The 13,509-nt window shown below is 35.4% G+C and overlaps 1 protein-coding gene across 8 annotated transcripts in view; it reads right to left on the bottom strand.

Annotated features, from left to right (window-relative positions):
- ADGRB3 (adhesion G protein-coupled receptor B3) overlaps positions 1-13,509 on the bottom strand; it is a 792,372-nt gene that overhangs the window by 49,120 nt on the left and 729,743 nt on the right. For 7 of the 8 annotated variants that reach the window (XM_049895042.1, XM_049895022.1, XM_049895052.1 and 4 more), the window contains 5 exons: positions 12,354-12,423; positions 9,838-9,904; positions 7,046-7,131; positions 1,472-1,570; positions 978-1,149 (listed from right to left, as the gene is read on the bottom strand). In XM_049895042.1, coding sequence (XP_049750999.1) covers positions 978-1,149; positions 1,472-1,570; positions 7,046-7,131; positions 9,838-9,904; positions 12,354-12,423 — 494 coding nt within the window. The remainder of the gene's footprint in view (positions 1-977; positions 1,150-1,471; positions 1,571-7,045; positions 7,132-9,837; positions 9,905-12,353; positions 12,424-13,509) is intronic. The other variant, XM_049895062.1, reaches the window with a different exon arrangement.

The raw sequence follows: 13,509 nt of genomic DNA, 5'->3' as shown, positions 1-13,509 counted from the left end.
ATCTTCAGTAACCTTTACATCAATTTGGTATAGAGACAAAAGAACTGTTCATTATTCTTCAACATTTTCTGTTTAAGTAAAATTGGTTAAGTGTGAGGAATGGGGGAAGTGCTGTGTGCAGAAGAATGAGTTAGGGAATGTGTCTAAGAAATATTGTGTTATGTTTGTAAACCGTAACTTTTTATAACACGCCACCCTGCCCTTTCTGCCATAGAAGTCCCTGGGTGGCACAAATGGTTAAGTGCTTCACTGCTAGTGGAAAGGTTGGCAGTTCAAATCCACCCCGAGCTACCTCAGAAGACAGGCCTGGTGATCTGCTTCTGAAAGGCCGCAGCCTTGAAAACCCTATGGAGCAGTTCCACTGTGCACACATGGGGTTGCCATGAGTCCCAATCGACTCAAAGGGAGCTAATAACAAGAAATCTCTTCTCCATCAGAGATCTGTTTCTCTAACAGACCTATTTACACCAACTGTTCCTTCATAAAAACAAAAAACTAACCCATTGCTATGTAGTCAATTCCTACTCATAGCTACCCCATAGGACAGGGTAGAACTGCCCATAGCGTTTCCAAGGCTACAATGTTTACAAAAGCAGACTGCCACAACTTTCTCTTTCGGAGCAGCTGGTGGTTTCGAACTGCCAGTCTTTCAGTTAGCAGCCAGGTGCTTAACCACTGCGTCACCAGGGTTCCTGTTAGCGCCACTCTTTAATCTGCTCTCCCTGGTTCTTGGCACCTGGGGCTGTGGTTCCCCTTGTATAGCCTCCCATGTATTTCAATCTGTCACTTTCAAAGTCCCAGGGATACTTTTGAACTATTTCTTAAACCCACTTTTCAGCTTTGGCTCCTGAATGATTGTCTTTCTAGGAAACTACTTTTAACCTGAAGACCAAGACATTAAAATAAAAGACTATACTTGTTAGCAAGGAAAAGACGCCCCCAACAGTCATTCCTTTCACAGGACTTTTATTTCTTACCTCCCTCCGAAGAATGCAGTGGACCATGACAATAACAAAGCCTTGCAATGAATCAAACACGGCAAAAAGTATTTGAAACAATATGGAGCGTTTATCTGTCATGGCCAGAACTGCAGACATCCATGTCAGAGCCAGCAGGGGCAACACCACACAGGAGCTCCAAAGAGATGCCCTGTTGAGAGACAGAGAAAACAACATTACGTAGCTGCATGTCATGTCCCAAGCAATAACCAGATCCCCATTCAGCAAAGCATTTTTATGTGTGGACCAAGACCGTTAACTTGGAAACCACAAAGCAGATAACATTTGAGGGTTTTATTTGTTTTTTTTTATAGACTATCCCACAATAGTTATAAAGGCAGTTGCCAATTATAAATATTTAAGTATGCTCTTAGCTCTAGTATTAGCAAACACATTATTTTTTTCATCATAGCACTTTCTCACATGCACTGTAAAAGATTTGTAACAAGAAGATGTAAATGATTGGGACTAACATGGCATTACTGGCGGTGGTGGCTGACAAAGCTGTTGTTGAAACTACTCCACACTTGGCACATTTGAGCGTCAAACCGCTATGAGGCTCACTCATCTGACTGCAAACAAACAGAACACCCACAAAAAGAACAAAATATTGAATTGTCACCAAAAAAAAAAGTTGCTGCTGCAAGTTAGCTTTTAAATACGATTACATGCAGAAAATAAGTATATTTATCAAAGACGAATGCTCTCGATTGTTTTAAAGATGCATTTACACTACATATTATTTTTTGTAACATTTATCTTTTAATAATATGGGCCTTTGTTGCATGCAAAACATATTTCCATCATTTACACCATAGATGGCCCTTGTGTCTATAGATCAAATTGCTCGATACACGAGTTAAACATAAGCATGTGCTCGCGTGGACACACAGTGAACACCCTTTATTCAGACCCGCGATAATGGAACACGTGAGGACTCCCGAGTTTAACGAATTTTATTGTCATTTGCAGAAGGCACATGCAATCAGTTAAAATCTTCTGAAATCTAAGCATGTATCTTAAAGTCCATTAGAGGAAGATATAATTTAAAGAGTCTTTAATCATTTGCAGAAGAGGTAGCTTGTAGCTCAACAGGTTCACATCCTGAAATTTCTTATAGCATCAACGTATTGTCCATATTTTAGGATGATCTGAATATAGGGACTGATGAAATTCAATGAAATATTAGTTGATAATAAAAAGGATGATAGTCTTCTGCTTTAATAAACACATTTAGCATAATTATTAAGGTCAAAATATTCTTTCTGAACATTTGGTGATAAACTCCTTAAATGCTCTGCTCTAAGCTAGAGGCTTTTGCGGGTAAACTCTAGGTTCGAATAGTTCAGATTCAGTCTACTACATCATAGAAGCAAGGTCACACTACAAAGAAAAACTTCACACACATTCTGCTTAAAAAAAAAAAAAGAATCCATTGAAAATGGCTGTTTTATTAAAACATAATACTCTTAGGAAAAAAAAACATGGGAAATTATTGAATCAAAATTCAAAAACACCTTGAAATAATCTCCTGCAGTATACTTCTCTCTTGCATTCGTACGTGGTCTTTACCTCTAAAACCTAAGTTTGCCCTGTAAGTTTTCCGTAATATGAGAGTGGAGTTGTAGAAATTATGTACAACCATTAAAAGTAGTAGAAGAGAGAGAATTGTAAGATGCTTATTATTTATAATGTCTGATTTCTCTTAAATACAGAAATATACTCATCTGTGAAAGGTGCTTGGATGGGATAATAAATGTGAAAGCTATTAAGTAAGCAGATTGTTAAATACAGCCCATAAGAAAAAAATCAAAGCTTTCAGAGCTGAGTGTAGGAGCAGGGAAAATGACACTAAGTCACTCACTGTACTTCTCCAACCCAGGGCATATGTATCAGCCACATGTGTCCAAATTTTTCAAAATCATATGTAACCAATAGTCTATCCAGTTTAGTTCATGAATGCCTCAATGGGCATGACAATGTGTTTGAGATGACGCCCAAAGGGAGACCTAGACCAGTGTTTTCTACATTGGTTGCACATCAGCTGCTCCTCCGACCCCAACCCAAAGGCTCTTACTCAACAGGACTCAGGTATCTGTATTTTTTAAAGCTCCACAGCTTATTCTGATGTACAAGCTCAACTGAAAATCACTGACATAACGATACATTTGAGGTTCTTCAATCTTGTTAAGTCCCATCATAATAACAGTAAAAAGGCATGGCTTAGTCCTTTATTGTTTTCTTTCTCCCCGAGTTTAGGCTACTTGGGGTTTGCTCTTCAAACATGGATGTGGTTGTTTTTCCCTATTTAATTTGGCTCTAAGCTCTGAAATGAGATTAGAAAGTCAAGGATTACTAAAAACTAATTTTAACTGCACAATATAAGCAAGTATTTTGACCCTAAAATTGATTTAATCCAAGTATTTTTTTTTAATAAAATCTTAAATCAGTATTTGAAATGCTCATGTCTCTTTATTTGAGATATATTTGAGATGAACAGTTAGAGATAACTGTTGAAAACTATGTTTGATGCAAACTGGTTGGGCATCCTTGGGATTTTATTATTAAATCTGAATGAAGCACAGGGAAGATAGGTTACCCAGAGTGATCTAATATTTTTTTCTAGTTTGCATGATCACTATTGAAGTTAATTTATATAATGTATATCTATAATCTATTACTATAGATTATATCCAATGAAAAATAAAATCTTATCTCTTTGTTACAGAGACAATTCTGCATTTATAAAATAAAAAGTGCTGACAGTTAAAAAAATTGAATAAAATTGCCCATAAGTTCAAATGTACCCAATACCCACCAGGGACCCCAAGTAATAACAAGGGTCATTTCGTTATTCTCTATCTCCTCCTACCTTTACTAAGACCGTTGAAGTCTATAGGTGGTAGTTCCCTTCCCAATTTTCCTTTTCATTTCTTTATAACTAAATTTTAAGTGAAATCAGCAATGTCAATGTATATGTTTTACTGTACAATTAAAATCTCTAATGCTTTATATGCTGTGTGACTGATAGGTTTATTCTTCATGTAAAAACTTCCCTAGAAAGAAAATATAAGTATTCCCTTTAGAAAAAGCTCCTGAAATTTGTTAATGACACTGGTAAATTAGTCTCCTTCATTTCACATAGATAAAGCAGTTTAAATCAGTAGATAATAAAACTCCATTGCAAAAATCTTTAGATTTTCTAAAAAGCCATATGCCACTTTATCTTGTTATCTTATTTTCTAATTTCCATTTTTTATACATGTATTGATATTAAATAACTAATTACCCCCTGGTAAATATATTTTATGTGTTAGAAAAATTTAATATAGTTTGAGTATTATAAAACTTGTTAAATTAGTACATTATTTATTAAATATTCACTCATTTACTCATTCCTTTATAAATATTTATTGAGCACAAACTATATGCCTGAAAGTTTCTAATAACTGATTATCAAAGGAAGGGAGGGAAGAAAAGAATAGAGAAAATGCATGGAGTAACTTCCTGACACCTTATTTGATTCTAAATAATAAACATAGTTTTAAAAGAAATTGTGATTATATACGTTTATTTAAAAAACCTGAGATGATCAATTTCTAAAACTAGGGAGGCTGATGGTTAAGTCAATCAGGTACTCTCCTGGCTCAGCGTTTCTTTAGTTAATGTAGACTACTTGTTTTTCACTCAAATCTTCTTTATTACTGTCCTCACTGCTTCTCTGTGAACTAAAATTAGCTCCAAATATCTATATCTTCTAAAAAATTTCCTTTATTAACACTTTGGTGTACAGAGCAAATTTTAATCCATATATACCTATGCATCTTACATAACAGAAATATTTAAACAAAAACTAGAACTATTAATTTGTGAATAGCTGTTTTCTGCTTTGGACAGTAACCAGGATTCTCTTTTATAATATATAGTAACAATATTTCTGTTTCTTGAGCAATGGCCTTTGAGCCAGAAAAGTATTGACTCAGTTTTGCCAATTAAAATGTATGAAACTTCTAAGAATATTTTTAAAGTTAGTGGTTTTAAAATTGTAATTGTTTTTGTTTGTATATAGATTGAAATGGATAATTTCTAACTTTGTAATATGGTAATGTTGCCATTTCTTCTAAACTTATCTATAAAGATCTGTGTGAATCAAACTGGACATTGCATATAAAATAAATAATATATTTTTTAAAATAAATTTAATAAATCTTCAGTGTTGTATGCATTCTGGTGATCTCATCTCCTTCTCTGCCTCAATGTCATGAAGGTGGAATCCTGGACCCTTGATTGATAAAGGGGGCAGGGATCTTTGAAAACAACCTGGCTGGCTTTGCTTCCTCATTTCACTCATCAAAAGAACAGCCACCATTTGTTGAGTGAGTACTTGCTATTTGCCAGATACTTTAATGAATGCTTCATGCACATCATATTTAATATATTCCTTGAGATAGGAGTTATTATCTCCATTTTACAGGTGAGGAAACTAAACTGTAAAAGATTAAGTAACAGACCCAAAGAAGCACAGCTAGTAAAATGCAGAGCTGGATACGAAGCATGCCTTTGTTTGAATTCAAAGTTTTATCCTAACCACCAAAACCCCAAGAAATTAAGAAAATATACATACAAGTTTATGACACTAGTAGCAAAGCTGTGATTCTATATCCAGTACTCAGTACGACTGATTTATTCTTACATGATTGATCTGGAAAGAAATAACTAAAGAAGCTATTACTGCAATTCACACCACAAGTGGCAGACTAACAAGAGTAACAGTATGAAAATTTCAGGTCCACATAGTGGAGAAAGCTTATTTCCTGTATGAAGTTCAAGTCTGCCCATTTAAGGATACTAGGGAGACATATCTGAAATGAAAAAAAAAAAAAAATCTATCCTAGATGGAAAGTGATACCCTCTCCACCCAGGAAGGAACCTCTAGTTATGGTTCTATTATTCCATTGTAGTTCTAATGTTTGATATGAATGATATCAAATCTTTATATTGAAAACCATGAAACTCAATGGTTTACTAAGGATAAAATATCTGGACGATTTTATCAAATAAATTCATAAATGGAATTATAAAAACAAAGAACTTTTAATATTCTTACTAGCAGGTGATCAAATACTATGGTTATTAAGTAGTAACATAAATTATGAAAGAGAAGGGAACAATTGTAGGGTAAGTTTTGAATTAAGGTACAATTTAGCAGAAAGGAGAAAAACTATAAACTTTTTATAAGAGAAGAAAGATATAAAGGGAAACTGAAAGGCACTGATATTTCACTCAGGTTACTACAAATTTAAATGATGAGGTGATGAGGCAACCTGGAAAAACTGCTATCAATCGTATATTAAATGTCTTCATTAATCCATTAGATATGGTGACATTACAATAAGAGTAAAATTAAGAGCGATGGTTTTCCAAATTTTGTAAGTGGTTAAAATGTGCAAGTGGAAATTATGCACAACGCTTTCTAGCAAGTTATAACCAAAATGTTATGAAGATTTATTCTGTCATTGCCATTCACTCTATGACAAGAATAGTATTTGATAAGTGATCATTTCAAGTGTAGAACTATGCTGGTATGTTCAATAAAGCAAAAAAAAAAAAGCAGAATATTTGCCCTATGTAGGTTTGCTTGTCCGCATTCCGTTTTGTCACATACATCCATTGTGTTCAACCTATCCTCCTGTCCTTTGTAATCAAAACTAGGTGGCCTTTGGAAACTTTTACCCAAGGACAACTATTTTGAGCTGAGCATTAACATTTAATCTTCTCACCTTAAAAGGAGACAATATGTACAAATCAACCCCACCCACAAAAAAAACCCAGATTTTCTTAATGGTCTGTTTTATTATTTATAGATTTTTTTGACCTATTACTTCAGCATAGTGCACTGGAAATTTTTGAATGACTAAATCTACCAGACAGACCAGGATGTCAAGAACAAAACTCAAGGCACAGTCAAATGCAATCCATGATGATCTAGAATTGGAGTATGGGATTCACTGGTAAAGAACCTTTGAAATCTACCAATTGCAGCTTACCCGGCTCTGTGTTTGAGCTTTTTATCTAGGATCCCATCTCTGGAAACAAGTTTATTAAATACCAAAATGCCAATCACCATGTTGACCTGTCAAACAGAAACAAAGGTTGACCTTTCAATGATATTGAAGGGAATCAGGTATTTGTTTTTCCTGAAAACCATCTTTTACCAGTTTATAACCACCACAGATTCATATACTCACAATAGGAGCCATATGAAGCACTCCTCAAATATTTTAGAACTGCATAAAGGAATAAGGAACAATTTAACAGTGGTGTGTTACTTCAAAGTTCATAAGAACACTTAATTTCCAGGCTTTGCAATTAACACAGGAGAAATGAAACTTTAATGGCCTAACTTTTAAATTGTACCATACTATGCCAGTCTGGTGTTCTTCTCTCTCTCTAGTCATCCCTGGATAAAATCATCTGGCTAAATGAGTTTTATCGTATGCCTGAGAGTCAAAAGCTTCTGAGCCTTAAAGTGTGAGGCTAGGGTGAGCCCTGAAAGCCAAAGGTGCTGACAATAGGTCATTGTCCCCAGTAGTGAGCAGATAATGCCAAATTCCTCATGATGTGTGGCTATTCTTTCCTGTGAGGTCCGGCATCTTGAAAGGGAAAACCTACTTAACTAATCAGAATCCTTTAAGAAATGGACAGAAACACCTTTTTAACAACATACTCAACCGAATACTTCTCGTCATTTTCTTTCTTAGACTCTCTTACTCCCATTTAAATGGTCTTTTGCATAACACAGCTGAAATCAAATCACACATGTTTTTCTTTCTCAAGTAGAATGGTAAAAAGCTGTAGAGACAGCTGGGGTCTATTTGTAGCAGCTTAATACGATGAGGACCCATGGTTCTCTATAATACAATGAGGACCCATGGTTCTCTAACCTACCAGCACGTCACAGTAAAGGAATCCAGACCAATGCTAAACCCATATAACCATGGAAAAACAGTTCCTCCTTTTGTCTTCTTCACCATTTCCCCTTCATGATCCCTGGGCAACAGAATCTTGGTGCTCCCCAATGCAAACAGGGAAGCCTTTACATTAAGATTATTAGTTCACGTGAATCTGTTTTAAATTAAGCAGGATGACTAATTAAGGAAAAAAGGAAAAATTCTGTCTCCAATGCACTCTGGCTAGATGAAATACACAGGCGAAACTTGGTTGACTGCTGATGTAAGGAAGATCCAAAGCACGCCCAGTAGGCAGAGATTTTGGAGGTCTCACCCTTCATGGTCTGCTTCCTGATAAATAGTATTCAATCCAGAGAAAGATTCACTCATTTTTTGGACTTCTCATTATTTGAGCTAATTTGAGCTACATTCCATGGATTCTATTAATCTACAATGTAAGCATGAGGGAATTTATCACTACTCCAAAGGCCATACTGTGGTGTTTCAATTACATACATACTCTTTGTTTCTTGATTTTAGAGTTAGATGTGTATTAGCCTAGTAGCTTAGGGAAATAATTCAACTGATGAAATAAAAATTCAATGCAGCAGGCAAAAATGTGTCTAATAGTTTTCATTTTCCTATGCTCTTTTCTAAATCTCCTGCCTAGATTTTATTTTTCTTGTGAACCATAGATAGCCTCTCCTCCCTGTTATAGTTTAGAGGAGAGAGAGCAAACTTTAAAGGAAAAAAAAAAAAAGTCGCATGTCAGAGTTATTAGAAAAGATGTCACTAGCTTCCAATTTATTGAATGGATCATTTGAGGAACCAAAGGATAATTTTCCAATTAGAAATCTAATTGTACAACCCTATAGATTTTTGTATTTAACTCAGATCATTTCTTTCCTCCCTCATTTTTTCAAAGATTTATTGGACAGGAAAGATTTGTAATCAATAACTCCAGGGAGAGACAAAGGTAAATTGGTGAGAAATTTTACAAGTTACTATAATTAAAAGTGTTAAGGAATTATCTTTGTGATTGAAAAAAGAAAAATTTTAAGTCCTTATGTATAACATGTGGCATTGGTTCTTGCTGCGAGGTGATTTTGACCACCAGTGAACACCGGGCAATGCTTAGAGACATTTTTTATTGTCACAACTGAAGGGTGTTACTAGCATCTAGTGGGAAGCAACCACCAATGCTGCTAAACATCTTACACTGCACAGGGCAGTCCCCACAATATCAGTAGAGCTGAGGCTGAGAAATGCTGACATATAGATGTATATTTTCTTTTGTAGGTATTCGGTAGTAGTAGCCTTGAAGAGATATTCCTATTAACAACTACATAAAAAAAAAAAAAAAACTACATAAAAGAAAAGATTGTATTAAAAAACAAAGAAACAAACCCGTTGTGTTCCAGTTGATTCCGACTCATAGTGACTCTACAGGACAGAGTAGAACTGACCCATAGGGTTTCCAAGGAGTGGCTGGTAGATTCGAACTGCTGACCTTCTGGTTAGCAACTAAACACTTCACCACCGCACCATCAGGGCCCCACAGATTGTATGATAGGTATAAATGTGAAATGATAATAAATGTTGAATTCTATACATTACTGGGAAAGAATTTATTCAAGCTTACTCAAACTTTTTCGTAAATCTAAAATTGCGTAAGAGAAATCCCACACTCCCACGTTTAATATTCTTCGGTATTCAGAATAAGAATACTTTAAAGTCATAAAGGACTGAATAGCAATTGATATTCAAATCAAAGTAATAGTTCATTGAACTTTAAAGTTTCTATCCAGCACTCCCAAATCGTTGCTCTAATTGAAAGGAAACAGTCTCTCTTCACTAAGGAAACAGTGTAAGTTGATTTTGATGTTTACCAGGACAACAGCAGCCGCAGGTCCAACAAAAGCGTAGAGAAGTCCTCCTTCAAGAGAGAGCCAGCAGCTGAAATTAACATTAGATAAAAACTAACAAAAATTAGCGAAAATTGTTAAACCACGAAAATGTGATACAAATAACTTATGCATTTAGCCTTGGAACTTTGGCACACTTTAAGGGTTTCTAATAAAAATAAAATAAAAAATTTGGAAGAAGTGGAAAAGGCTAGAATTAGAGCCTTTCGTGAGTGAGCAGTGCTATAGTGCTCACTGAAAAGAAACTTGTTTACAAAGCAGGTAAAACATTTCAGACGAATTACTCTTGCAGTGAGATTTCTATATTTAGTTTGAGTATAAACGTGGCTATTAAGTTTCGTAAAATGCTGCTTTATTTCATTATGGAATTTTTTATATATACTTTTAAGCAAGAATAGCATGTTTTAAGAGTTTTAGACTCGCCATTTACCTGCTCTGCCTCGAGGCCATTGAGATATCAGGAGAAACTGGTTTAAAAGCCATCATGGCAAGGAATAGGTAATCTGCATTTTGTATAGTTACTTTCTTCTAGTTTTATTTTTTCCCCAGTCCACTAAGAAAACTCACTAAAGATAAGCTTATGAATAAAAATAAGTGCAGCAGTGTTTATTTCAGTTATTAAAGTCACCTAGAGATGCAGAGATATGGTAACCCATTTATGCGAAAGCATTCACCCTTTCACAGCATAAGAAGCGAAGAGGACGTGGGGTTTGGCACTGGAGACCCTGCAGGGTGGCCCATATGCACATGCGCCATCCACAAAGTCAACAGGAGGAAAGTGTGAGACAGCATTTCACCACTTCTGGGGGCAAGTAGCCCATCCGCCATTCCATCCACTTATTTTTGACATTTGATCCTTTTAATACTTTTTTAAAATCAGTTCAATGTGTGCTATCAGAATACACATACTGCCCTTAAAATTAACGATAAAGACAAACTGTTCCATATCTGTTTTATATGTGACGGCATCACCGTATGAATTTGTAAGCACTCACAGAATTGTACACTAAATAGTGTGAATGTTACTCTATGTAAATTACATCTTAATTAAAAATTTAATCAAGTATATATATGTATATATGCACACACAAATAACATATAAAGGTATATACACACACAAATGCATGTGTGTATTCAAAGTCTGCATTTCGTTATTGCTCTTTGCCATAGCAGTGGACAGATAAAATACTACTACTATTCCACTTTGGAATAGGCAACTTAACATCTATTTTCTATAAAATACCTGGAGAGAAAGCCCTTTGTCTGGTACAAAACCTTAGTTTGGTGTCTCTGGGACTGTCATTAAATTTCTACTGTATTTTGTTTCAGCTAATCTTCAAACTGACATGTATTACTCATTGTATCAGCCTTTAAATATAAACTCCTTGAAAGAGGAACCATAGCATCTAAAATCCTACTCTTTCCATATTCCCACTACAGTGCTTTTCAAATACTGGTTTTATACCAAAATAGTCACAATGTTGTCAGATAGTAATAACATAAAGGAATAGTGCTATAATAAACACACTGTGTGCTACTGGAATTTTTTTTTTTTTAATAATTAGATTGCATAAGGAAATCAAGTGCTGTAATAAAATAAGCTCTTTAAACCCTTTCGAAGTTACTTTTGGATGGGCAGGTGAAATGGTGTCTCTTTGCACATTCCTAATTTGGAAGAGCCCACCAGAAGGCCTAATGAGCAGTGATTCCTACCTGAATCCTGATGCAATTGAACAGAACTACACATCACAGTTTAAAACTTATTTCTCTAATAAGATCAGACTTCTTTCCCCATTATCAATTGCTTCCCCGACATCAAAGAGGAGATGAGACAGAATATAAAAATACATTGTTTTAAATACAAAATATTAAATATAAACTTTCCATAGAAATTCCATCATAGAATTATCAGCATTACAGCTATGATTAAGATGGGCTGATGTCGTTCATGTCCTTTTTTCTCTTCTATTTTCTTCCATAGCCCAGGCATTTTCTAATGTGAAATCTATTGATTCACCTGATTCATTATTTTCAGAATAGATCACTGTGACATAGCAACAAAACTTGAACTAATGTGACAAAATTTGCTTAATGCCAATACACATTATCATCAGTGAAATTAGAATCTCAGATCGCAGTAATTAATATTTTAAAGATAAGTATGGCAAGATTTATCGAGTTTAAAAAAAATATTTGAGATGGAACATCCAAAGTAAATATTAAAATGTTTAAAAAGTAAAATACACTGACCTTATTGGGAAATGCAAAATTGAAACAAGGAATCTGAACAGCTGCAGTGTTTATTCCCCAACCTGTGTGCATCTCAGCTACCTTACATCATTCCCCACTAATGCAATTTCTGCCAGTGTAATGACTCAGTGACAAAATGCCAACTGTCAGGAGTGCCAACCAAGACTAATGAAGCCTATCTGATGGCTTGCTTAGTTAAAAACATGATTTATCACTGTGGATGGACTTACTAGTGGTCAGTGCCATATCCTTTCGTCCTGGTGAAGCCTACTGATGTGGCCACTACTAATGCTGGTAAACCTGCAAGAAAAGCATTGTCACGTGTTACATTCAGCTATAACCACTGATAACTGGCCCAAGAGTAGCCAGGAGAAACTCTATGAGCCTAAATCAGAGAGACTACCTTTGGATGAATCACTTCACAAAGTATGTTTCCATTACAAGATTCTGTTCAGGTACAAAAATCTGAAAGCGACAGCTGGGTTTTTAACTCAATGCACTTCTCTGATGTTGCTAGGTTACCACCACGATTGACATGGGCTTAAAGGGAAGTAATAACAGAGATTTAGTATATCTTTTAAGTTATTTTTTTCCCTAGGGGTTTACACCGTTATAAAGGAAATTTACAGTTATAAAATCAGAAAGGCAAAAAATGGATGTTCTGGTGTGATGGACTATCACAGAAGTGGAACATTTAGTCGACCACATATTGATCATAAAAAGCTGTACTTACAGTAACAAAGAAAAAAATAAAGCTTATCAGTTAACTCTTTATGATTTACTGACAATAACAAGAATGTAGGAACAGGTTTAAGGGGTTTTCAGGGGTTGGGTTTTGGATAGCCTGGTCATCCTTCTGTAACAATTCTGAAAGAAGGTTAGATACTTGCCAGTTTCTCTTCATGGGCATTTAAAAAAATACAAACCCATTGCCATCGAGTTGCTTCTGACTCATAGTGACCCTACAGGACAGAGTAGAACTGCCCTATAAGGGATTCCAAGGAGCGCCTGGCAGATATGAACTGCTGACCCTTTGGTTAGCAGCCGTAGCACTTACCCACTACACCACCAGGGTTTCCCATGGATGTTTAGGTATGTATAACTCCAAGCATTGCCCAGTCTCTCTTTCAGTTCAATTACCTGCATACCTGTCCCAATTTTATCAACTAATGTCTTTTAATTTATATTTATGGGAATTACACTTAACTCATTCAAGGTCATGAAGCCTGCATATGTTTTGTGGATAGAGCTCAGTCTAATCTATGCCGTTTAAATCTTTTTCAATTCCAGCTATGCCTTTCTTTCATGCTTGCCTTTTCAGGCTGAAAAAGTCCATCATCTCATCACTTTTCTTACATACTCTCCCCCCACCTTCTTTCTACCAGC

Source organism: Elephas maximus, chromosome 1, assembly GCF_024166365.1.
Source record: "Elephas maximus indicus isolate mEleMax1 chromosome 1, mEleMax1 primary haplotype, whole genome shotgun sequence".
Taxonomy (NCBI): domain Eukaryota; kingdom Metazoa; phylum Chordata; class Mammalia; order Proboscidea; family Elephantidae; genus Elephas; species Elephas maximus.
Note: the sequence above shows the minus strand (reverse complement) of the source record. Positions and strands in the feature narration are given on the sequence as shown.